This window comes from Colossoma macropomum, unplaced genomic scaffold (assembly GCF_904425465.1).
Source record: "Colossoma macropomum unplaced genomic scaffold, Colossoma_macropomum, whole genome shotgun sequence".
NCBI lineage: Eukaryota > Metazoa > Chordata > Actinopteri > Characiformes > Serrasalmidae > Colossoma > Colossoma macropomum.
In genome coordinates, this window is record NW_023494797.1 from 6,235,656 (window position 1) to 6,263,495 (window position 27,840).

General features: G+C 39.3%; 1 protein-coding gene across 1 annotated transcript in view; it reads left to right on the forward strand.

The window, feature by feature from the left end:
* Positions 1-3,048: 3,048 nt before the first annotated feature.
* The window catches only part of cep89 (centrosomal protein 89), a 177,965-nt gene continuing 153,173 nt past the window's right edge, over positions 3,049-27,840 (forward strand). The window contains exons 1-8 of the mRNA XM_036584282.1: positions 3,049-3,294; positions 6,070-6,176; positions 8,410-8,565; positions 10,406-10,598; positions 10,840-10,915; positions 13,250-13,284; positions 15,002-15,059; positions 24,528-24,647. Coding sequence (XP_036440175.1) covers positions 3,247-3,294; positions 6,070-6,176; positions 8,410-8,565; positions 10,406-10,598; positions 10,840-10,915; positions 13,250-13,284; positions 15,002-15,059; positions 24,528-24,647 — 793 coding nt within the window. The 5' untranslated portion in view covers positions 3,049-3,246. The remainder of the gene's footprint in view (positions 3,295-6,069; positions 6,177-8,409; positions 8,566-10,405; positions 10,599-10,839; positions 10,916-13,249; positions 13,285-15,001; positions 15,060-24,527; positions 24,648-27,840) is intronic.

The window sequence follows — 27,840 nt, forward strand, 5'->3', positions numbered from 1 at the left end:
GGACCCCTGGTTCCCATCACCAGCAGTGTAAAGAAATGTGAATCAGTAAGTTTCTCCACTATGAACCATTTCACATCAAACCAAACTGAATGACTGTGTTTACATCTCAAAGCCTGAATTTTTCAGGAATTTTGAAAGGTTGGTGGAATTCCACTTACGCCAGCATGTCAAACCTAATCTCTATATAGTATATATATATATAATATCTGCTGCACCTGTAGCATACAATTAATTTACCTTGTACATTTGCCTGTACTTAGCATAGAATTGAAAATCTGTTGACTCTTAATACACTTACAATAGAAGCCAATGGGCACTTGCTTTAGTTCCTGCTGAATCAGGATCTATCACGTGTTTTAAGTACAGGAAAATTGTTGTCTGTAATCCGCTGTATGATATGGATGTGGCAGATACAGATTAGGTTAAAAATGCTTTCTGCATATTCAACATATTCCTCTTTGTTCTCTCCAACCTGAAATCAACAAGGTCAGTTAGAGCTTGTGTGGACTGCCATCTCATTTTCTTAAATCAACCTGTGCCTAATCTTAATTACTCCTGCTTTAGAAAAAGCTGCAGCAGTGGTAATGGACTGATGAAGAAAAAAACAGTGAGAAAAGAATGGTTCACCACACTGCTCATCATTTTCCCTTGATGCTTTAAACAGCCTCCAAGCATCCAGTGCCGGTCCAGAAAAACTACACACTAAAGCTGGGAAGACAAGCAATTTTGAAAAATCATTAAATAAGGATAAATATGTTTTCATGATTTAAAACCAATGGTATTTTATGGTAACATTTTTAGCAGAATGGGCTGTTTTACAACATTCTGGAAAATCGTAAACAACTGTTTGACATATACCAGCCCTCTAAAGCTCCAAAGCACTGGCCAGGCCAAAACTTATCCAGGGGAAATTGGCCCTTAATCATCAACGTTGTGTACAAGATGGAAGATTTGACCACCTTTAACTGATTTGTAAAACTTTCGTACAATATGGAAACAAGTGGAGTTTACAGCGCAAATGATGAACGAGCTTCAGCCTGCCAGTGTCTCATTTACATATAATTTACATAAAGCATACTCTAATTCATTCGTGAGGAGCCAATAAAAGGACAGCACAACTGCCTTAAGAGCGAGTGGCTGTTTGAGGTTGGGCAGGAGCGCAGTACTCCCCCTACTGACCAAACTTTACAGTGTTAAAATGACAAAGACAGAAAGAACAAAATATAAAATAAATAAGTTTTAATAAATAAAATTCTAAGATGGTAGAATGATGTGATTGTGTAGAGCGATTATTTTCCTAAAATAACATATTTAAATGCTGTATTATTGCAGCGTATGAGAGGCTTCTGCACTGTGGTTTTGGTCAGTAGTGTAAAACAAAAGCACAGTGTAATATGTCTTTACATGGAACATGGAGTGGTTGCAGCATTTGTTTACACCGATGTGCATGTAAAATAAGTACATCTACATTTGTACTGGATTGCCATGTGCACAAAATGTTAGTGTTATTGTATTTTTCTGTTTTTATCCTTATTATTGGTATTACGTTACCATAATAATAGCTTTTGCTTAGTTTACTAATAATACATTCAGGTTATTAAACTATTACACTTAAATAAAAAACAAAAAAAAAGCTCTTTGCACTACCATCTCTGAAAGATGGTAATAAACCAAACCCCCCTCCCCCCCCGACCCCCCCCTCAAAAAAAAATCTAAATTTGTACCACACATCATCTAAATCTGGGACATGTATATTCTAAAACTACGCAATATTTGTTGACTTCGTTATTGGGTTATGAACTGATGTGTCCCAATTCTCTTACCATCCATATCCACACAAATATTTGCACCCATCCCACTGATGTAGGGATGACAGCCAGAGACTGATAAAAATCCACGTCAGTCACCATATTTGTCAAGACTAATTAGACAGTTTATATATAGACTAGGTTCCCAGAAGTGTATCACCTAAAATAGAATGCATTGTAAAGGGATATCTTGCTGACTCTACAGTTGCCGGACAATAGGATTAAGAAGTGTGTTAAACCTAGACTAGGCCCGCTACTGACCTCTCTACTGACCCACAAGGCCTTTTTCTAGAGGTGAGGAACAGATCCCTGTTGGATGAAACCTAGCCTATAAAACTACACATACATTTAAATAAATAAATGTCTAATAAACTGTTGATGAGTTAACAATATCTCTTAAAATGCTTCAGTAATGAGGGTGAACTGTTTATATTAAATCCAACAAATTAACCACTGAATGACACAAATGCAGAAATATTTCTCTCCTGAATTGTTGGATTCAAAGTTCTGTGACTATTTCTAAAATCACACAACCTACATTTAAAGGCACAGAACATACACATATATAAGGAAACAGTCAGTATGCATTCAAAATGTAGATTAACAATGTATTGGAAGTGATGCACATTATAGGTTGTAAGAGAAAACATGCTGTTAAATCTGACACTGTCCTATGATTGACCGACGGTACAGACAAAAAAATGTTTCCCCAAAATGAACTACAAAGTCTGTCTTGCTGACCATTATCACACATCCCACCAAAAAGGCACAGAGCCACGGGATTTGTAGTTCAACTGTTTTTTGGTTTTTCTTTACAGTTAAATTGCTCAGCAAAATGTCCTGCTATTAAATTGAATTTGTAGCTGCTGTGCTTAATTGGTAGCAAAATAACCGTTTACCTTCCAGCTAGCTAAAGTTATTTAGCACATTAGCGAGTCTAAATACTAATGAAAACGCCTTAAATACACAGCTGCAACTTTAATTTGAGGCTGAACGGACTAACCTGTCAGACAGTGCGCTTAAAGCAGTCAGTGCTGCTGCGCTGCCTCTCGCTGTGTGGTGGAGTTGATGGAGATTATGTTAGAGCACCCTCTGCCGGACACTAAGCGCAGTGCTGGAGCCAGACTGGCGTTGCTAAGAGGATTAAAGCTCGGCCGTGAGTGGCTGTTCAGGAATCTCTAAGCCAATAGGATGTGCTGTTGTTGAAATGTAGACGAGGATGTAGAGCGTCTGGATACGTGAACTTCAGTAGAAACCCGCAGCCTGAATGAGCCGCACACAAGGCACAGGGCTGGTTGTTTATATAAAACGATCCTGATTTTTCTCTTTCATTTCACGTGTACATATTCCAGATTATTTCAGAGTACCCAGGCTTGTCTAGTTCGCTTTTTGTAACGGCTCGGTTCTCACAGAAACGAGGAGAAACTTTTTTATCGTCATGTCAAAATTCAGCTTCAGTTTCAGAAGAAGCGAGCGGAAGGCATTTGTGAGTTTTCACTAAAACTAACGTTCGCTGCTCACTGTGTGTCACATTTGTCACACCTGTAGCTCATTCGCGTCCACGGTTTGTTCTGTTTTTACTGTTTACGGTTTGTTTGCCACTGCATTGCTAAGCTACGCTGCTATCTAGTTCCCTTAAGGTTAGCTAAGCTAAACTCTTGTGTGCCCAGTTTAACTGAACCTTCCTGTCTGTTGTCGTAAGTTAAAACGGCATTTTTGGTACTGCGGTACAGAAACCCTAAGGTGACATGGTGATTTTTTTTTTGTTTTAGTAAAGCGTGGCCACGAGATAATATATTGAGGCCACGAGTTAAGTTTCTCATAACGCGTGTAGTAATTCGTGGCCTCAGTATAGATATTTGCGGTTTCTATGTAGTGAATCGTGGCCTAATATAGTAATTTGTGGACTCAGTATGGTCATTTGTGGCTTATACGTAGTACATTATGTTCTCAATATAGATATTCATGGGCTCAATATAGTAATCTGTTGCCATACCTTATTAAAAATAATCACCATGTCACATTAGGGGCTCCATACTGGAGAGAAAGAGAAGATACTTAAACACACCACCAAATACTGTTTAGGTTCAGTTAATGGAATTCCTGTACTCTCCTGTTCATATTGTTTGGTGTACCAGAGGTGGGTAGCTAGTTTCATGAGCCCTAAAATAAGAAAACAGAACCCAACAAACATCACTTCTGAGACTGATAGATGTCAGATGAAGCTCTCAGTGTGCAGTTCTTGTGTTGATGTTGCTTACAGAGGTAGTTTGGAGCTCTGTAGTGAGTGATGCGACAGAGAATAGGCACGATGCGCTTGAGCACTCGACTGCCCTGCTCTGTGAGTTTGCGTGGTCTACTGCTTTGTGGTTTGGCTGTTGTTGCTCCTAGGTACTTCCATTTCACAAATATAGCACTTAGAGTTGACTGAGACAGATCTAGCAGGACAAACATTTGACAAATTGACTTGTAGCAAAGGTGGTAACTTTAAAGTCACTGACCTCTTCAGTCTTGCCCATTCTGTGGAGATTGCAAGGTTATAAGCACGACTGACCCAGCTCATGGGTCAGAGAATAATAGGGATCAGATAACATTAGATTTGTGTGTACTTTCCATTTCTTAGAGCTCATTTGTTACTTATGCACACACCTAGTCCACTGGGCCTCTTTTTCTCTTCTAAAGTTTCTAAATGTGCTGCTAGGTGAACAATAGTGTTTTATCTTTCCAACGTTTTGCTTCTCTTCCTGTGTGAAGCGCTTTGAGATTTTGCAACTAAGAAGTACTGTAAAGGTAATCTATAGCACTTGAATAATACATACATACATACATCATCTAAACCACTTATCCTTCTGGGTCGCGGTGGGGTGCTGGAGCCTATCCCAGCTGTCATTGGGCGGAAGGCAGGATACACCCTGGACAGGTCGCCTGTCCATCGCAGGGCAGACAGACAGACATACACAGGCACACACACACTCACAGCTAGCGTGTCCAATCAGCCCGACTACTTGTTTTGGACTGTGGAAGGAAACCGGAATACCCTGAGGAAACCCACGCAGACAAGGGGAGAGCATGCAAACTCCACAGAGAAATGACCCTGGTCACAGAGAAATCGAACCCAGGTCATTCTTGCTGTGAGGCGACAGCGCTACCCACCGCGCCACCGGTGGGTGGCATCCAGACTAGCTCTCAAAAATATCTATCACAAACCAGCAAGCTTTGTCAGTTCTGGCAGTCCGATGACTTTGACTAAATGGCTGTTGTTTTTTAATAGTATTGAAGTGCTTAGTTATAGTAGTAGTGTTACGTGGTGATGTCAGTTCAATCACATGTAGGTAGTAATATTTGTATTTTGACTACTTAAAGTTGCACTATGTAGGCAAAGTTTTGTTGATTTGGAGACTTCTCTGGCAGAAATGTGTAATTGCTTGTAACATGTCGAAGAACATTTTATAACATTAGTTAGGACCCCTTCCCTAATCGAATGAATCTGATGATTGTGAACATGTTGGAGTATTTAGAGAGAACTCAAAGCTTGGTGTCTTCTGAGGATGTAGGTGAATTATCTACCATTGTCATCATTTCTTCATTTGTATAAGGTTGATTTTGCATTTGAGACCTAAACATCAATCTGAAGCTTCTTTTTGAATCTGTGCGTGTGACATTAATACGTAAAGACGTGTGACATGGTATGAAAAACTCCTGTGAAAACCGACATGACACCTCTTTCTTTTAAATTATTGTTTCTGGCTTTACAGGGTGACTTGCAGCAGTGCACACACCATATTTTAGCATATTTTTGTTTCTTTTGACTCAGTAATGCTACTTATTTCAGTTTTAACAAAATCATCCTATAAAGCACAGCTTTAGTGGCCTAATTTAAAGGATTCATTGACATTTTGGAAAAAAGTGTACACAGGCCCAAACGTAACAGCCGTGGAACGTTTTGTTTGCAACAGTGTGCTATGGCAATGGTTTTTATAAACGGCTTTTTTCCCATAGATAAGCAGCTTAGGCCTAAATAAGAGTTCTTATTTGAGCAATTCACTAACTAGTACTTGACACACCTCACAGATCCATTGGCTGATGACTTGAATCAGCCGTGTTAGATTCAGGTAGAAGAAAAACAGAGCCATGGGGTGTCCAGAACTAGGGCTGGAATCCACTGGGTTAGACTTAGACTACCCAAACTGGCTGGAAAGAGGTGTCGTCATCCATTATTTGTTCTCATGTATGCTGTTGTGCTTATCCATCGTTTTTGTAGAAGCACATAGCTCATGGCTTGATTCCTGCCGCCACCATTGCCCCCCGACCTGCTGTCCCCCGCACCCCTCCCCCACGCAGCCCCAACCCCTCACCAGAGAGACCCAGGTACATACACTCATCACACTCCTTCTGTCAGCCTTGTCTCTGTTTCTCTTCTTTCGTCATCCATTTTACATTTTCTTGGACCTTCATTCTTTTTCTTCTTACTTTTTTGTTCTCTCATTCTTTTAAAAAAGCCTTGTTCTCCATAGACTCTTTTGGCACGACTCACGTCAAAGTCAAGTCAAAACTCAAAGATGCTGAGCAGTTCTGGACTTGGAGTATCGCTGTCCTGCAAATTTTAGAGTTTCTCCTGCTCCCAACACTCCTGATGCAACTAATGAACTAAGTTGCATCTAAACATTTGAATAAAACGTCCTTTTTCTATCTCCTTTTCTTGATTTAGCCATGTGGATACTCCTGCTAGTCAGCTCTGCCCTATAGATTTAGGACATAGATCAGGCAAAATCAAGTAAAGCAGATAGGAAAGGAAATGTCATTCAACTATCTGGATGCAGCCCTAATTAACAAGCCCTTCCTGGGGTGAACTGGGTGTTTTAGATGGTAGTGATACTCCAGGACCAGGAGAGCAACTATTTTAAAATACCAGTGTGAACTGTCCACACTTATAAGAATAAATGTAGTAAATTAAACCTAAAGAGTGCCATCGAAAAACCACTTTTGGTTTCCTGAAAAACATTTCATTGGACAGTTATAAATAAGATGTGCGACTGTGAAGAACCTTTTTAAAGTTTAAAGAACCACAACATAATTTAAGGTTCCATCAGAATCTTCGAATATTGAAGTAGTCCTGAAGATGTCTAAAAAAACTGTAAAAAAAATCCTGTAAATTAGGGTTTTTGATATGGAAATTAGCTTCTCTCATATTAAAGAACCATATATTGTCTGAACTTTGAGAAAAGTGCAGAGGCTGCTTTTTATTTTTTGGAGTTTCTTATCTGCTTAGACCAAAGAGGAAAGCAGAGAACCAGTACTGCATCTGTCTAAAAGCTGTGCATCACTGTGCCGGCAGAGAGTCTCTGGCTTTGCAGATAATATAAAGTGTGGAAACATCACATGCTGGCACATGCAACCATTATTCTTCGGTGGTCAGTGTGGACACTAAGTTTTAGTGAAATTTTTTTAAACTGCTGTCTGCAGCATTTTGAAATATTGCCTCATCACATGGGATGAGTGTGAACTAGGCTAAAATATCTAATCTAAATGCTGTTGTGTTTTGATCTTTAGTGTGGAAAGGTATTTCTTTGGAGGTAATTGCTTTATTATGGTTTTCTTAAGTAAGACAAGGCTGTATTTGGATCATGCTACTGAATTTGTTCAAAGTCAAAGTTGAAGACACAGTTTGGACTTTTAAGTTGACTTTTTTGGATTTTAGACTAAAAACTGACTTGGGTATTAGACTTTTTGCTTTGAGTGAACCTATAACTTAATTATGTTTATGCTATTAAAGCAAATGATTGAACATTCCAAAACAGTCATAACATGACCAAAACTTTGCCTAATGTTTCAGTAATGACTGTTTCGATAGTGACGGTTTTAGCTAAGTTTGAGCAGAACTCAAAATGCTAGCCAGTACATGACTAAGAAAACGCAACTTTGAAGTGTTGTACACAGATAAAATAATAATAATTAATAAGATACAATAATATTTTTCATTGAAACACAAAAAACGTTTACTTCATTGCAGAAAATGTGTTTTGGTAGTGACTGTTCTTAATGTTACATGCCAGGGTGTGGCTAAAATAAGGCTCCGCCTATGAACTAAAAACTCTGTGTGTTTTGGTAGTGACATGAAAACGTGGAACAACATTGAATAGCTTTTGAAAAGTTTTTTTTAATTTAAAAATTACACTCATGATAAATGTAAATCTTTCAACTTCATTTTCAAATAAAAAAGATCTTTAAAAAAACAAAATAAATTTAAGTAGTATTTTCACAAGTTAAAATTTAGGGGTTAGGGTTTGGGACAGTAACCCCTTAATAGAAGGTACCCTATAAATTATGATTTTGTAATATATTTAATTTATAACAATTTTTATTGATATCTTGGGTTTAACCCCTATATGGCCAGGGACCACCGGTGTAATCAAAGTTTGATTACACACTTCTATAACCTAAGAATAGCTTTTTTTGTTATTGCGGTTTAAAATTCATTAGAAGCGTCCATGTAATTGTATGGGTGAGAAGTACATAGTATCCAGATCATGTCAGCATTGGTGTACAGTTATATTTATTACTGTGTATGACCTCTGGAACTGAGCAGTCTCTCTTGTCTCAGGTCTGCTCTGGCAGCAGCCATATTATCGTCCTCATTGACGGGACGTACGGTGGCCATCCCTCCACCTCGCCACAGATCCTACTCTGAGAGTGACTGTTCACACACAGACAGCCAGACGGGGTTTGAGCCTTATGCCAGCACTGCCCTCTACACCAGGTAAACTACAGAAATGTATGAATTAGTCCCAGATCATTCAGTTCACCTTACATGATTTAGAGGTTTACTTGAATCAGTGATGATTGTGTGTCTGTTTGAGCTCTATAGCAGCATAGCAGTTCATTAAACTAGGACAATTACCAGAATCAGAATAAGAAAGCATGCTTTATTTCCCTGTATGGTATTTAATAGTAAGATGTTCTGGCATGTATCTGATGTTTTTTCTTGGTGGGCATAGAACAAATAACACTTAACATACAAAAAACATAGAAGGCACAGAACATGTGAAGGGTTTCACTGCAAAACGCATTGTAGACCATTTTAAAATGTCTTTTTTCATGATATACATTGATGAGGGAACTTTAGACATACAAGAAATATCAGTGCTACATTATGGTTAATGTCACCTTTATCAGATAAAAACAAAAAAAGTATTTTCAGTTTAAGACAGCTGTTTTTCTTTTCAAAAACTTGTTATACAAAAATTGTTACAAATAGATGAAACACACATTTTCTAAGCCGTTTATCCGTCTGGGTCGTGGGGGTATGCTGGAGCCTATTTTTTAAATGAAACTTGTCACAAAATGTATACTTTTTGTAACAGGGTTAAACTTTCAAAGTGACCAAAGTATCACAATATCACTGTAAATACAGAAGAAAAAATATAAATTGTACATTTTTCTAACCTATAATAGATGATTTATGATAAAAGTACATTTCAAGCTTGAAATATATTCACACATTAAGGCAAAAACAATACTGTTTTTCATTTTACCTGTATTTAAGATGTCTTACCTTTACATACGTAACTATAAATGTAATGTCAGTGGGATACAAATGGCATTCCAGTAGTTGAATCACCCACTAGCATTGAATGATGAGAAACTTTGGCCCAGTCCCCCAAAAAAAACAAAACAAAACCTTTACCTCAGAGGTCCAGTCCCTAATCTAGTCCTGATAGATCAGGTCCGGCCCTGGAAAGCCACGCTGCTAATTTGTTGAATACTTCAGGTGTTTTAGACCAGGGAAACCGCCAACCTGTGCTCTTGTCTGCCTTTCTATTCCTGGAATTGCCCATCCCTATGTTAATCTCCATTGCAGATTACTGTATGCTTGTAAAAAATGTCCTATAGATGAAAGATAATAATCAAGTAATCGTATTGAGAGCAAAGCAACAAGTTGGATAAAAGGAATAATTTGACAGAAATTCTAATTTACACAATGTTCCCCATATATACAGATGGTCAGCCAAGACATGTTTGCTGTGTCTGCTTTTGGAGCTACGATGCTAATATAGCTAACAAGTAATGGAAGTTTATACTCCTCCAGAGAGCAATGTGCAAAAAAATAGGCAACAGTATGTGACAGTGTGTGTGTATATATATATATATATATATATATATATATATATATATATATATATATATATATATATATATATATATATATATATATATATACACACTGTCACATACTGTTGCCTATTTTTTTGCACATTGCTCTCTGGAGGAGTATATATATATATATATATATATATACATATATATATATATATATATATATATTTATATATATATTTAGGCTCCGGCTCCAGCTCCCCCCGACCCAGAAGGATAAGCAGCTTAGAAGATGTGTGTGTGTGTGTGTGTGTGTGTGTGTGTGTGTGTGTGCAATGTAGAACCAGATAACCCTGGTTCCTATAACTACCACAGTAAAGTAATCTGAGTCGATAGGTTTCTTTATAATGAAGTGCATCACATCACACCACTCAGAACAACCTTGCCAAACTACTTTACTTTTGTCTTGACCATAAATAAAGCTCTCATTTCTGTCCTTTCAGAGATCAATGGCCAGACTCTATGGCAGGCCGACCTCGGCTGCCCTCTCCACAACCTGATGATGATGATGATGATGATGAAGAAGAGGAAATAGAAGAAAACATAGAGAGAGATGAAAGCCATGTGTACCAGTCACTAGAGAGACAGAGCAGAGATCCGGATACCGATGCTGTTTATGCCACACCTCTAAAAAAGGTAGTGTTGTATGGTTTTTCCCTGATTTTTTTCGATAGGCTTTAGAGTTTTAAGGCATTAGGCACAAACATCCTGTAGGTGGCACCAGTTGTCCTCTAGTTTTGTGCTTTCTATCCCGCACAAACTAAGAGCATTACATGCTGTTTTGGCTTAGTGTCTGTGCTGTGGTTTGCCCTGTTGCATTCATGCAAAATGCACACAGTATATTTAATGACTATAGCTTTGTAAATGTCTCCTCTAGGGCTCTTCTCGCTCACATGTGGACGATGATACTGACAACTCTGCGTTTGATATCGTCTCTCCTTTAAACACTGAAGGTGTGTTCCATGACTATTAATGCTACATGTAATGTTTCATCATGAACACATGTGCTTATGAGATGGTACAGTATAATTTAAAACACCCTTCATTTATTTAATTTCCAGTCAAAAGTACAAGTATTTTTCTGTGTCAGGAAAAACATATAATAAACTAAATAAATTATTTATCTGAAGGGTTTTTCCAAAGTTCAGTTTTAGAAGTTGGTTATATTTTCTGCTTCTCACCATCAAAGTAATTCCACATACATTCAATGATGCAAATGAATTATCTTGTATTTCTTCAGAAATAGCTCCTAAAAAAAGAAGTTAATATTCTTTTAAAATATATTTAATATAAATTGCAGATAATGGTCACTTTGTAGTTCTACAGTTACAGATTGTGGTCTGTTTTTGTGCATACTTTGTTAGCCCCCTTTTACACTGTTCTTCAGTGGTCAGGCCCACAGAGCAGGTGTTATTTGGGTGGTAGATCATTCTCAGCACTGCAGTGACACTGTCGTGGCTGTGGTGGTGTGTTAGTATGTGTTGCACTGGTACAAATGGTTCAGACGCAGCAGTCTTGTGTTTTTAAAACAGTATCTGCTTGTCCACTGTATTAGACACACCTACCATCTGTTGCTGCACGGTTTCGTGTTGGTCATCCTCTACTCCTTTGTCAGTGGTCAGGGGGGCCGGAAAAGTTAGGACGCTTCTAAGGGCCTGTGACTGACAGGTGCCCTAAAAATAATTAGAACATTATATGATTTTTTAAATATTAAGCTATTAAAGAAAAAAAATACCTAATGTTTTACCATTCACATGAAATGGTTCAGTCCTGCCTCCAAACCAGACGCAAACAGTACTTACTAGCAGTAAATTATGAGTGAGGAGTGCTGGTGGAGCATCATGTCTTAGCTTCCTAAAAAAATTTGGCTTCTGAAAACTAAAAGAAATAAAAAAAAAGACAAGAGAGCGGAAAGAAAGGCAGACAGTATGTCACCCAGTTTTTTTTACAAAGAAAGGTGGATGTAGTCTGTGAGAGGTGGAAATTAACCTGTTAGTTTAATCCATAGTGAAATAGGCTACTTCTGCTCCCCTAACATTATTCTCAAAAATTCTCAGTGTACATTTCTCTCTTCTTTTAGCTGACATTTAATCGATGCAGGCAAACTTTTAGCACACTATTCATACTAAATCACTCTGGGCCCAACAGATGCAGCTGCAGGCTCAGTAGCCCTGTCTCCCCATCAATCCCCATACATCTACCAGTGAATCAACCTTGTCTCCCCATCTCCATACCCCTGTCAATGAACCAGCCCTGTCTCCCCATACCCCTACCAATGAACCAGCCCTGTCTCCCCATCATCCCCATACCCCTACCAATGAATCAGTCCTGTCTCCCTCTCCCCATACCCCTACCAGTGAACCAGCCCTGTGTCCCCATCATCTCGATACCCTTACTGATGAACCAGCCCTGTCTCCCCATCATCCCCATACCCCTACCAATGAATCAGTCCTGTCTTCCTATCCCCATACCCCTACCAATGAACCAGCCCTGTGTCCCCATCATCTCGATACCCTTACTGATGAACCAGCCCTGTCTCCCCATCATCCCCATACCCCTACCAATGAACCAGTCCGGTCTCCCCATTATCCCCATACCCCTACCAATGAACCAGTCCGGTCTCCCCATCCATTTCCACACCCCTATCAATTAACCAGTCCTGTCTCCCTATCATCCCCATACCCCTACCAGTGAACCAGCCCTGTGTCCCCATCATCCCCACACCCCTACCAATGAACCAGCTCAGTGGCCACTTACAGTGGTGGGGCAAAATGTGATATCTTTTCATGGGGCCCCTGTCAGTGGTCACACGTCACTATCCACATGACACTGTTGACTGGATATTTTTGGTTGGTGGAGCAGTCCAGCAGTGACACTGAGGTGTTTAAAAACTCCAGCAGCACTGCTGTGTCTGATCCACTCGTACCAGCGCAACACACACTAACACACCACCTCAGTGTCACTGGAGTGCTGAGAATGATCCACCACCCAAATAATACCTGCTCTGTGGTGGTCCTGACCATTGAAGAACAGGGTTAAAGGGGGTTGACAAAGTATGCAGAGAAACAAATGAAATACAGTTTGTAATTGTAGAACTATAAAGTGCACCTATAGGGTAAGTGGAGCTGATAAAATGGACAGTGATATATATATATATAGTGTTCAGATAATAAAAGATTTTGTTGAACTACACTTTAGAAACCTTCTGTGAAACACACCCTAGGCTTGAAAACTCGTGTAATTTGCATGGCTTAATGACTGTAATTAATAAAAATGTTCTGTTGCAGAGGAAACAGACGTGGAGGAAGGAACAGCCAAAAAGGTAAGAGAGGCCCCTGCGACCTCATCCCTTCCGTTATAAGCCGTTAATGTGATTAATTAAGTTTATTTTTTGTGTTTGGAGCTCATTTCCCGACACTGCAGAGATGTCAGGTATGGCAATTCTGGGGGCAAACTGACCTTGAGCTGCAGACCAGACTCTACAAGGACATACACATGAAAGATAATGCAGGAGGCAGGGGAGCGATGAGAGAGTGAGAGAGACAGAAACAGCCACTAGAGAGACAGAGAGAGGAAAGAGAGAGAGAAACTCAGGAGGGGAAAGAAGAAAGGAGAGGAGGATGTTTGTGAGAAAGGATAAGGGAGTCAGGTAGTGTTTGAGAGGAGAGATATTAGAGACAGACAGAGAGAGAGCGAGAGATACTGGAGACAGCTTTGGTCCTCTCTGCATTCCCTGCAGTGGTTGACTGGAGGTTATTAATATCCCTGTCATGTTTGCTAAGAGGCTAACTGAATAGCGGACTGAAACAAGAGGCTCTGACGGTCACTCCAGCTTACCAATCAGGCCATTAGCTAACAAGCATACACATACTCGTTTTTATACAATGTCAGGTTATTATACAGATCCTGTATAAGGACCTACGGTACTGTGCAAAAGTCGAAGACCACCCTACTTTTGTTTAATTTCCAATCAAAATGGTCAGTAAGTACAAGTTATTCATTTTTCTGAGCATATTTTTGAGGGGAATAGATAACTTTCTTAAGGGAGGGGCAAGTCGAAGGGAAAGAAGTGAAAAAACTGGTGATTCCAAAACTGGAGCTAAAAATATTAAAAGATAGAGAGAAAATAGGACTGCTAACAACCATGCAAGACCTGGTAGACCACCAAGACTGTCACCAGAGAAACAGTACTCACAGCTTTCATATTTAAGAGAAAATCAAGCTCCACTCTTGCTTCAGATACGAAAACATCCACAGGTGTTTGAAAAAAAAAGAGAAAAATTTGTGAATCAGACAAAAGAAACTACTGGTGTTATTAGAGCAAAGGAAAAAGTATTATATTTAGTTATTAAGGCTTCAGTGTAATTTTCTGTGAAATGTTTTCAGTATTTCATCTTGATAATGAAAAATGAATAACTTGTGATTAATGTACAAGAGTGTTGACAAGATATCAAATTAATGAAAGGTAGTCCCTGACATTTACACAGTACTGTATTTATAAGAAGAAATTTCTAAGCTTAATTCTAAACTTAACTGCAGTTAAAAGGAAAGGTACCTTCTTTTTTTAAAAAATGAAACATACAACTTTAAAAAAAGACCATTTTGCATGTCTTGACATCGTAAGTTAGTTCTGTTTTTCTCTGCTTTTCCTACAAAATCTGGACAGTATTGTCCTCCAAATGTATGAAAACAAGTACACACATTCACAGAGCACACAGCTGTCTTGTTGCCTGCTGCCCAGACTTATTACTCTATGCCTCAGCACCCAAAGCACACTCATTCATACAAATGTTGAAAGCCATTAATGAAAGAGCTCATTTCTCTCCTTTTTATCCGACTAGATGAACATTGGTCTTCGGTGAATTAGAGTTGAATTAGCCGTAATGGCAAAGCCATGGGGGGCTATAAATGTTCCATTTAGAGTGCAGCTACTGTGCAGCTATTGTAACCATCACTGCTCTCTAACCTCCACATGCTTTTAAGTGTTTCTTTCCACCAGTGACATACTCCAGTCATCATCATTCCCTCTGTGTCCACAGCAACCTCCATCGCCACTGCAGGCAAGGCCCCCATCTCGCAGAAGCATGGCATCTCCAGGTAATGCAGCTTTGTTCTAAATAATATTTAGTATTGGCTATGTTCAAAGTGACAATATTCTGAATGTAGGTGAAGGTTAAACCTTAATGAATTGTTTGACCTCCTAGTGAAGCACCAGATAAGAAGGTGGCCACTTACCGAGATAGTAGCTGGATATTTGTGTCCCTGAACTGAACTATCTACCAAATGAACCACAGCTGATGAAGTACAAAATCAAAAATGTGTTCATTTCAGCAGTAACAATCAAAATATTCCTCTAGACCAGGCATGTCAGACTGGGGACCTTCCAGGCCAAAGTGCTCAGGAGATTAGCATTTACCCTCATCAAATGCTCTGAATTCAGTTCATGAAGCCCTTGCTAATTAGCTGATAGGCTGAATCAGGTGTGTTTAATGAGGTAACAACTAAATATAAGGTCACATTTCTTCAGTATTTAATTTGTGTACCCTTTGCCTTTATTACAGCTTTCATTCTTTTCATGTTCCACTTCTGTCTTAGAAGTTGCATTTTCTACTCTTAGACGTTGGTTGCATTTTCTACCTCTCACAATCCAAGTAACCCCAGACACATTTAATGATGTGAGGTCATGACTCTGGGGTGGCCAGTCCCTTGGTCTAACCCCAGCAGCTTCTCTGTTTGATTTACAAATTTTCTGCTTTTTGTCTATTTCCTTTTCTCAGTAACTGCTACTTGAGTTGTCTTCTCACAGTGGAAAGATGGACAGAAAGACCTGTGGATTTTTTCAGATCTGAAGCAACAGTGGAGCTTGATTTTCTCATCTGCAGTTAGATCATCTTGTGTCTAATGTCCTCAGAAATATCTCCTGAAAAATGAACGATTTTTAATACCAGTTTTGACTAGAAATTAAATAGTTGAAAGGTGGTCTCTGACTTTTGCACAGCACTGCAAGTTGTTAGTAATTTTCCTCACTTCTCTTTATATTATTAGACCAGAGGTGTCAAACTCATCTTCTAGGCCCACATCCCTGCAGAGTTTAGTGTTTACTGTGTTAACGTGCTAATTGAACTTATGAATGTTTTGGTAATAAGCTGATTTGTATCAGGTGCGTTAAATCAGGGAAAATGGTAAACCAGTAGGGGAGCTGGTAGCCTAAAGGCATAAGAGATATGTGCTAGCAACCAGAAGGTCACGGGTTCAAATGCCAGGACTGAAAATTTCTGGCTGTGCCTTCGGGCAAGGCATCTAGCCTCCCACTGCTCCAGGCAGTGATACTCTGCTGGTGATGCTGCTCTTTGATTGGGCATAGTTAGGCAGCAAAATAACTTTTTTACCAAATTACCTTTGAAAGCAGATCAATAATATAGAGTGCCTTCCACAAATATTTGCACCCCTGGTAAACAAGAGCAAAACAGGATGTAAAAATCATTTTGTATTGATAATCTGTTTGATCTTTCATTCACAATATTTACAAAAATCTAAAGTTTATTTGAAGTAGAATGATTGAAAAAAAAAACTAAATCTTATAATAAAATTAACATTTTTCTAAAAACTGTGTGTGTTAGATATTAGCACCACTAATTCTTATGAGTGAAATCTAACTGTATGTTCCCATTTGTATTTTATGTTTTAAAGTTATTATGAAAACTAAATATGTTATAGGTATAAATATGAGGTGACACACAGACCAAATTCCCTCAGTCATCCATGATTATGAGAAAGACCAGAGAATACAGCAGTGATGTGCAACAAAATGTTCCTGAGCTACACAAATCCTGAAGAAAAGCCTAGAAGAAAATAGCTAAACAAAAAAAATATTCCTCTATCATAGCAATGATCAAGAAGTTTGTAGCAACCTGAGATGTTACAAAAATACTAGGAAGAGGGCTTATTTGTATATTGACCTCAAACACAATAAGCAGGATGGTTCAGGTGGGCTAAGAATCTCCAAGGATCACAGATGGAGAATTGCAGACATTAGTTAGGTCTTGGGGTCAGAATGGCTCCTAAACTACAATCAGACTCCACCTACATAACCACATGTTCTTTGGGAAGGTTGCAAGAAGAAGGACAAACGAACTCGAGGACAAACGAACTTAAGCGCCTACAGTTTTCTTCCACAGGCCCTGAACAACTTGTTCGGATATGTTATATCATGGACTCAAGTACCAGGAGATATAAATCAAAACCTAAATGCCTCAACCAGGAAGCTGGGCCATAGCTGATTCTTCCAGCAGACCTCAAAATCAACACAAAAAGTAGTTCACTGACCACAGAATCAAGGTTTTGCCGTGGCCATCCCAGTCCCCTGACTTAAACCTTATAGATAACCTATGGGATGAGCTGAAGAGGACTGTCCGCAATGGTGACCCTTGGAACCTAAAGGATCTGGAGAGATTCTGTATGGAGGAATGGTCTCAGATCCCTTGTCATATGTTCTCCAGTCTCATTAAGCATTATAGGAGAAGACTCAGAGCTGTTGTCTTTGCAAAGGGAGGCTGCACAAAGTATAAAATGAAGAAATGCCAACAACTGTGGCACACACAGATTTGAGAAAATTATTTATTTTATAAAATATTCATTTTTTTCTTTTAATCTTTGTACTATGGTAGTCCATGAAAGAACAACTGGCCATGCTCTCAATGAGTGAAAAGGATAGCTAAGTTGCTCTTCCCTTAACCAAGCAAAGATTGCTAACTGAGAGCTTCTGTTATACAGAATTAAGCAGGTACAGCACAGCGTGTTCAGTGGGGTGGATGACATGATATGCTTATCATGATGTGACATCACTATAAGCTTTTCTGAACATACTATTGGTTTAATCAGTGCTTCTGCATGTTTCATTAAAGAGAGGTTTAGGCTCCTTAGTGTCGTAGCTAGTAGGGTTTCACCCTATTTTAGGGGTATTCAAAGTTTAAATCCTGAAAATGCCAGGACCCCAAGAGATTATAACTGACTCTGTGCAATTGGAAGTAGTGATGCGTAGTAAGTGCAATGGGGAAATTAGAAAAACCTGCAGTTTTCAATTTCAGAGTTCTATTTAATAGTTTTGGCAAAGTTTTAGTGTGTTACACTCTCAAAATGGTTCATTAAGGGTTCTTTAGTAAAGGCAACAATTATGTATAAAACTGTTAAAACTCAAAAAGCATTTGAATGCATAATTAAGTATCATGATGTTATACTTTTACCATATTGCAAACCCCTTCTGTTCATCAACATTGTGCAGTCGGCCGTTTGAAAAAAATGGAGTGGCTGGCTACATACAGTACTGTGCAAATTCCAGAGAACATCTGTCATTTATTTCCTTTACAATCAAAACAACCATTCAGTACAAGTTATTAATTTTCAGTGTCAGGAAAAAGCAAGAAACATATACTTGACAGTAAATTATGCAAAAAGCCTTAACAGCTAAATATAATGTATTTTTTTGTAGTATTTAATTTGTCTACCATTTACCTTCATTACAGCTCCTGTTCTTTTCAGGAGACTTGCTTTCAGTTTTTTAAAGAATTCTGCAGGGGTATTTTTTCCACACCCCCAAAATTCAGTTTTAAAAGTTGGTTACATTTTCTACTTCTCACAATACAAATAATCCCAAACACATTCAATGATGTTGAGGTCTGAACTCTGGGGTGGTGGGTCCCTTGGTCTATCCCCAACAGCTTCTTCTCTGTTTTCTGCTTTTTTGTCTATTTCCTTTTCTCAGTAACTGCTACTTGAGTTGTCTTCTCACAGTGGAAGGATGGACAGAAAACTTGTGGATTTTTTCAGATCTGAAGCAACAGTGGAGCTTGGTGTTCTCCTCTCTCTCAAAGATGAAAACTTTTAGTACTGTTTATCTGATGGGGACAGTTTTAGTGGTCTACCTGGCCTTGCACGGTTATTAGGTCCAGTTTTCTCTTTCTTTTAGTTATTTTTGGAAATCCAGATTTGGGAACTTTTCCTTAGATTTTTCCCTTTTCCTAATGCAAGTAGATTGTCTTATATCAGACCTCATCAGAAATATCTTCTGAGAAATGATTAACTTGCCATTTTCACTGGACTGTACGTTGCGGAGGGCACACGTTAGTGTTTAATGCAAAGAGTTTAGTAGATATTGTGCACAATGACAGGTCACGATAGTGTGAGTAAATTTTGCCACTATGAGAAAATCAATCAAATGAATAAATAAACAATTGACAAACTGTTCAGAAACCTAACGGTTACCTAATAATAGCAGATGTAGAACATGACGTTGTTAAGTAGAGGCTAGTAGTGGCAGTTCTTGAACTGATGAACAGCCTTTCTGATCTGGTTTTGATGCTGATTCGTAGCTACTGAATGTGGCAATCCACTTGATTAACAGCCAGTTGTTAATATGTGAGACTGACAAGCTAAAAATGACTTTGACTCATTACAGGATCTCTTTAAGGTAGTGAAAGGTTTAAACATGCAGTCTTTGTTCAAAGGAGCAAATTAAGCAAATTAAACTTCTCAGTGAGGTCAAATCCTCCATTCAGCCTGAGTTAGAGAAATGAGGTGCCAAGTCCATGAAATCATGATAATAGCCTGTGTGCAATTTTCTACAAAAGCGTCAGACAGTGGTACACGACGTGGCCCATTTATCATAGGCCAGCCACTCTGGTGTGACTGTTTCAGGCGCTAATTGTCGTCAGTACTGGACTTTTCAAAGGGGAGAAAGAGACAGACTATTAGGGAGGAGGAGAGTGGGATGTTTCTGTCTAATTCTTCTATTTCATTTAAGCATTTTTTGGAGTTTTTCTCCACGTCACATTTCATTTTTAGGCTACTATAAAAAAAGATGTAGACAATGGGCAAAGAAGGAATGGGCACACAAAACCTACTGGTTGTGGAAGAGAGAGAGAGACCTACACTGGCACTTTATGTAAGCCGCATGATTGTTTCAATGCTGAGCTATCATGTGTGCACAAGAGTGCTTATTTTTGGCCAGAAAAATAAGTTTTCAGGAGGGGCGAGCTTCTGTAGTTTCCAGGTTGGTTCTATGACAAATTGTGATACAGTTTCAAAGTTGTTTCATAGTTTCATGACTGCAGGGCACCAAAAGGCCCAGAACCATGAAGGGAAGTGTCATCTCTTAGGTTTATGTAAAAAATCATAACTGCCCGAGGCTGTTGTTGGATATGAAGTTCAGTTCCCTTGCAGACTCCCCTGGAGTGCTTGCAGAGGTGCTGCAAAAAATGTCTGTGTTTCACAGTAGATAGCACGCTGTCTATTTGAAATGGTGGTGGTGTAGTTCACTGCCTTGTTTCAGGCAAAATTCCCATACATCTCAAACTTTTGCACCACCATACTAAGAACTAAGCAAACGTTGTCTTCAGCAGATTTTAGGGATGAAACAATATAAAATCATGACTGTATTCATGTCATTGCACAACCTGCTAATGAAATTAGCAGGAGGCTGGAGCTGGAAGTGTGCTGGTGTGGGTTTAGTGGGAATGTGCTGTTTGGCATTCAAAGTGCTGGTGGGAATGAAGTTGTGAGTGTGTATGGCTCTTAATGTGGTGCAGTCAGTGAAGTTAAGAATGTGCTGCACGGCACTGAACATGCACGTGTGGGTTAAGCTGGGAATAGGCTGTATATCACTCAGTGTACTGGAGTAGGTTAAGTTGGGAACGTGCTGTATGGCACTGACCATGCTGGTATGGTTTAAGTTAGGAATGTGCTATATGGCACTAAAAGTGCTGGTGTGGGTTAAGTTGAGAATGTGCTATTGGCACTAAAAGTGCTGGTGTGGGTTAAGTTGGGAATGTGCTTAATGGCACTGAACATGCTGGTGTGGATTAAGTTGGGAATGTGCTATATGGCACTAAAAGTGCTGGTGTGGGTTAAGCTGGGAATGTGCTGTATAACACTCAGTGTACTGGAGTAGGTTAAGTTAGGAATATGCTGTATGGCACTATAAGTGCTGGTGTGGTTTAAGTTGGGAATGTGCTGTAAGGCACTGAACATGCTGGTGTGGGTTAAGTTGGGAATGTGCTATATGGCCCTAAAAGTGCTGGTGTGGGTTAAGTTGGGAATGTGCTGTATGGCACTAAAAGTGCTGGTGTGGTTTAAGTTGGGAATGTGCTTAATGGCACTAAATGTGTTGGTGTGGTTTAAGCTGGGAATGTGCTATATGGCCCTAAAAGTCCTGGTGTGGGTTAAGTTGGGAATGTGCTATATGGCCCTAAAAGTGCTGGTGTGGGTTAAGTTGGGAATGTGCTATATGGCCCTAAAAGTGCTGGTGTGGTTTAAGTTGGGAATGTGCTATATGGCACTAAAAGTGCTGGTGTGGTTTAAGTTGGGAATGTGCTATATGGCCCTAAAAGTGCTGGTGTGGTTTAAGTTGGGAATGTGCTATATGGCACTAAATGTGCTGGTGTGGGTTAAGTTAGGAATGTGCTGTATGGCACTAAATGTGGTGTGGGTTAAGTTGGGAATGTGCTGTATGGGCCTAAAAGTGTTGGTGTGGGTTAAGTTGGGAATGTGCTGTATGGGCCTATAAGTGCTGGTGTGGTTGAAGTTGGGAATGTGCTTAATGGCACTGAACATGCTGGTGTGGGTTAAGTTGGGAATGTGCTGTATGGCACTAACCATGCTGGTGTGGTTTAAGTTAGGAATGTGCTGTAAGGCACTGAACATGCTGGTGTAGGTTAAGTTGGCAATATGCTGTATGGCACTAAAAGTGCTGGTGTGGGTTAAGTTGGGAATGTGTTATATGGCACTAAAAGTGCTGGTGTGGATTAAGTTGGGAATGTGCTTAATGGCACTAAAAGTGCTGGTGTGTGTTAAGTTGGGAATGTGCTGTATGGGCCTATAAGTGCTGGTGTGGTTGAAGTTGGGAAAGTGCTGTATGGCACTAAAAGTGCTGGTGTGGTTGAAGTTGGGAATGTGCTATATGGCACTAAAAGTGCTGGTGTGGGTTAAGTTGGGAATGTGCTGTATGGCATTAAAAGTGCTGGTGTGGGTTAAGTTGGGAATGTGCTTAATGGCACTAAAAGTCCTGGTGTGGGTTAAGTTAGGAATGTGCTGTATGGCACTAAAAGTGCTGGTATGGGTTAAGTTGGGAATGTGCTATATGGCACTAAAAGTGCTGGTGTGGGTTAAGTTGGGAATGTGCTGTATGGCACTAAGAGTGCTGGTGTGGTTTAAGTTAGGAATGTGCTGTATGGCACTAAAAGTGCTGGTATGGGTTAAGTTGGGAATGTGCTGTATGGCACTAAGAGTGCTGGTGTGGATTAAGTTGGGAATGTGCTGTATGGGCCTAAAAGTGTTGGTGTGGGTTAAGTTGGGAATGTGCTGTATGGCACTATAAGTGCTGGTGTGGATTAAGTTGGGAATGTGCTTAATGGCACTGAACATGCTGGTGTGGGTTAAGTTGGGAATGTGCTGTATGGCACTAACCATGCTGGTGTGGTTTAAGTTAGGAATGTGCTGTAAGGCACTGAACATGCTGGTGTAGGTTAAGTTGGGAATGTGCTGTATGGCACTATAAGTGCTGGTGTGGATTAAGTTGGGAATGTGCTTAATGGCACTGAACATGCTGGTGTGGGTTAAGTTGGGAATGTGCTGTATGGCACTAAAAGTGCTGGTGTGGGTTAAGTTGGGAATGTGTTATATGGCACTAAAAGTGCTGGTGTGGATTAAGTTGGGAATGTGCTTAATGGCACTAAAAGTGCTGGTGTGTGTTAAGTTGGGAATGTGCTGTATGGGCCTAAAAGTGCTGGTGTGGTTGAAGTTGGGAAAGTGCTGTATGGCACTAAAAGTGCTGGTGTGTGTTAAGTTGGGAATGTGTTATATTGCACTAAAAGTGCTGGTGTGGATTAAGTTGGGAATGTGCTTAATGGCACTGAAAGTGCTGGTGTAGGTTAAGTTGGGAATGTGCTGTATGGGCCTAAAAGTGCTGGTGTGGTTGAAGTTGGGAATGTGCTATATGGCACTAAAAGTGCTGGTGTGGGTTAAGTTGGGAATGTGCTGTATGGCATTAAAAGTGCTGGTGTGGGTTAAGTTGGGAATGTGCTATATGGCCCTAAAAGTGCTGGTGTGGTTTAAGTTGGGAATGTGCTATATGGCACTGAACATGCTGGTGTGGTTTAAGTTGAGAATGTGCTGTATGGCACTAAAAATCCTGGTGTGGGTTAAGTTAGGAATGTGCTGTATGGCACTAAAAGTGCTGGTATGGGTTAAGTTGGGAATGTGCTGTATGGCACTAAAAGTGCTGGTGTGGGTTAAGTTGGGAATGTGCTGTATGGCACTAAGAGTGCTGGTGTGGTTTAAGTTGGGGATGTGCATTGTCTCATAAGCATTGTCTGATTTTTGCAGCACCATGTATTGTTTCACCTCTCCAGGTTTTGCATTCCACAATCAGTCTGATCTGCTCTAACACTGATTTTTAGAGCAAATCAGGGTCCCAGTTTAGATATACAAAACTAGAAATCAAACAAGTAGGAATGCATTGATCACAAATTTTGGCCAATTCTGATTTCTTTACAGCCAAATTGGCTGATGGCAGATGTTTGTTTATTTATTTATTTATTACCGGAAGCTTATATGCTGTGTGGGCTCAATCAATAAATAAAACACACTAGCATTTACACTACTTTCTAAACATTACTGCTCCTTAATGGGCCAAACTGACATTTTAAAATAAGTAAATAAATGAAAAATGAAAAGTAAGAGGCCTATTCAAAAAAAGTCCTAAAAAGTAAGAGGTGACAGGCTGTTTTAACATAATGAGTCATGCATAATTAATTATTCTGGTATAGGTGTAGCAGCTTTCATATAAGTTATGTAATTTACATCAGAATCTAATAATAAACTGTCTAACTGCTGATCACATGTTTGGAGGGACATTTTTTTAGAACTCGGCCACTCCCGCAAAAAAAGAGTTAGGAGTACAGAACAGCTACTGTGATAAGTAAAAATGAGGAAATACACTAAACAGTGGGGTATTTTACACGGCAGGATTTCGTGTCTTTTAACTCTCTTAATTGACAGACTTGATTTTTAGTATAAGCTATGGGAGGAAACCCAGTGAGACACTGGGAGAACAAGCACACAGAAAGGACACTGGTCACCCGGTCAGGGTATCAAACCCAGGCCCTTCTTGCTGTGAGGCAACAACACTACCCACTGCACCACTGTGCCCCCCTTGTTTGGGAAATCTTGATTTGTAAAATACCCCCCACATTCTTGAAAACAAAAGTGCAAAACATGATTCTTAGAGCAGAGCCATAGAAGAACCACTTTTGATTCCTTAAATAAACTTTCCATAGTGCTTTATTAAATGAGATGAGTAAATGTGAAGAACCTAAAATTAAAGTTGAATGAACCTCCACATAATGGTTCTATGCCTATTAAGCATTTTTGCCTAGAAACATACGTTCGAGGCAAGAACCATTCAGGAAACTTTATTTTTAACTATGCAGGTGATGATTCAGTTATACATATGATCAACAAGAGCCATACGTTCAGATTTATCCACTCACTCATTCACTTATTTTCTGTCAGATCTGAATGAAGACCTGAGCGCTCAATCCCCAAAGTCTCTGACCACCAGCACTCCCAAGCGGAAGACCTCGATGATGAAGCAGAGTCCTGCCAGAGGCAGAGAGCAAGACAGCAGATCAGGTGAGAGGGTGCACAGGGGGTCATGAGCCTTAAACTTTGCCATCAGTTATCCCCAGCAGCAGTGCTTTGCCAGTGCTTTCAGTGGCAGATACATGAATGAAGGATAAAACGTTTTGCCGTTTAGTGGTAACTGTTGAGACATGCTTTCATGCACTGATTTTAAAGCAATTGTTTGGCCAAAAATCTAATTTACATAAATTTCCCCTTACCTCAAATGTAGTCGATCAACCAAGATATGTGTGGTGTCTGACGTTTCATTGGAGCTACAAGGCTAAGGTAGCTAACAAGTAATGGAAGTTTTTAGCCAACAGTTTAGCATTTAGCATTGTGTGTCTTGCCTTTGTGGTTTCTGACTCTTTATGACATAAGAAAGCATAGAAAGTATGTTGCATAGCTTAAAACATTAGTAGCAGCCATCTTAACTTAAGGTTTGTACTTACTTTTGTAATTTTGTGTAATTTTTGTAATTTTGTAATTTCATGGATGACAGTATCTCGTACTGTTTAGGAAGCCACACAAACAAGACTATTAACATGTCTTATTTGTCAGTTGAATCTTTTTTAATCAATACAAAACTCTCTGAATGTTAAATAAAGTAAATAAGTAGCTAAATATTTTAAACATTCAGCATGCTTCAAATGGAAGTTTAACAGTGAGATGATGCAGTCTTTTAAGTTAGCTTAGTGCAACAAGCAGCAGAAGCAAAGTTTAGTTTCCCTGTTTTTTTGTGCTTGACACTGTAAGAATTATATACTTGCATTATCATTGCTTGGGTATTGCCATACTGTATGACCCCCTGACGCCAGGCTTAGGTGTAACAAACTGTATTAAATTTGAAATTTGTACAATGTTTGTACCAACAAGTTTAGATTAGGGAAAGACATTAGCTTGGGGACATTATAGATATTATTAAAGTATATTTTCAACCACGTAAAATCTTTAGACAATGAATTACTTATGTAAGCAGCCATTTGCTGACCCTCTTGGCCTAATTATTCCCATGGGTAAGATAAATTGCTGAACTATGACCCCAAAAATGATCCTGCAGCCTCCTGCTCTGCTAATTCCCTTTTTATTCTCATTAGTGGCTGCCAGGGCTAACCTTCCAACCTTTATGCTAGTAAGCATAGGACGTAGAACCCTCCATGTATACATTAAGCTGCATATGTGTGAATGCATGTGTATGTCAGTTTGTATGTGTGTTAATCAATGCTAATATTATGGAGTTTCGACATTTGAGTTGAGTGTGTGTGTTCGCAGCTGAGCCCAGTTGAAGTCATGCCGGTGGCAGGAGAGCTGCAGGGTCTGTTTATGGGGCTGCTCCTCTGGCAAGCTGCTATCACACTGACTGTGAACTTTACAGCTGACTTTGACATTAAAGGATGGCTTACAGTCAGTTTTCTGACATGCCGCTGGCTGCAACAACACCAGCCATTGTCGCTTATCGTGGCGACATTCAGCTTAGCACAAAGGAGGACACTCGTGAGGATATTCTTGTGTAGGCTTAGAGCATTGGCATTGACATGTTTTAGTAAACCAAATGTGGGGCCATGCATTACTGTGATTTTATCATGGGAAAGGGTGTTCTTATTTCTTTTATAAAACGGCAGACACCATAAAATATGATAAAATCCACAATTTTTCAGTAAATAATTTGTTGTTATTAATAATAACCAACATAACCAAGTACTCTGCCAAGAAATGTAGTTCCTTTAGAGTATGGTATTGGTGCCAAACAACCATGGACCGCTGAATGAGGAGAAGAACGTTCACCCATCGCTTATAAACTTTCGCTTTATAAGATCTTTTTGTACCACTGTGAGTCTTATTTAGCAACAAGCTAATGGCGACACTCCTCCCACACAGGGGCTGAATCTCAAATGGTTCCCTACTCCCTACATAGTGCACTACATATGAATTGAAATACTGGCTCCTGCACCCCAACAGTACATAATATAGCTAAAAACAGTTATTTGGGATTCAGCCATATCCATACTTGACATGTAGTGCACTATTTGGCTGTACAAGCTGGAATTTCAAAGCTTACATGGTTTACTATTTAGGGAGCACAGAGCCGTTTGAGATTCAGCCTGGGTTTGATGCCACTTAAGGCAGATCTGACTGACATTCTTTAGACTTTTATATTGCTGTTTTACAGTGTATTATATTGTCAGTACTTTAATTCAAGCTTGTGATGGTTGTTTAGTATGTTTGCTATCTTTTAGCCTGATGGCTAGCTGACCAGTCTGGTTCTAGTTAGGAAAATAAGTTGTCAGGCTGTCAGTTTAAACAAAAACGGGTTCATACTTCACCAGAACACTTGGTGGTCTGTACAAGCGGCATTAGCTTCCATTAACAGCACAAAGATTTTTCGTGAAATGGTGCAGAAATACAGAATTTAGTTGTTGTGAGGTGGTCACAGGTGTGAGTATTTTACAACGGCTTTGAATACAACAAATGAGATTTTATGACTGGAACTATCCATTTTAAAATGTGATTGAATAATCAGCAACAAATTACATTTTCACAGATTAAACTAATTTTACCCTTATCTATTTGGACATTTTTTCACTGAACATCTAAAAACAAGAATGGACTCAAGGGGGAACCAACAAAACTTACAGTTATAGTTCTAGTTTATTTGCCACATGCTTTAGAGATTTTTTAGGAACTGTCATAAGAACTACAAATAGCAATTGAGCACATTGTCTTTTTGGTCATTTTATGCACCTCTGAAGCTAATTTGGCTAATTACTTATTACTTTCTAGTTAGCGTTACTTACTGTCTGACATGAAACAATATACTGTGCAAATATACTCTAATGCTTAAATGCTTACGTTTACACAGCCTCTGTTGGGTGTGAAAATATATGCCAAAACAATTGTTCTGTGGAGGCTAGCCTAAATGCTAATAACGATTGCTTCCTAACTAGATTATATCACCTTAGCAAACTCTGTACAAAGGAATTATTCTAAAAAGCGACACATCAACATACTCTTCTACTTTACATTCTAGTGAACTTTTTTAGTGCTGTAATAGTGCGTGGTGACTTTATCCTCACTTTGAAGAGTAAATGTTTTGCTAAATTGTTGCTGTCTTTAGCTGCAAGTGACAGGAGAGAACAACTACCATTAGGTCCTATTGGTACCAATCTTGAACAGGTACCAAAAACTAGAACATTCAGCAGTGGAA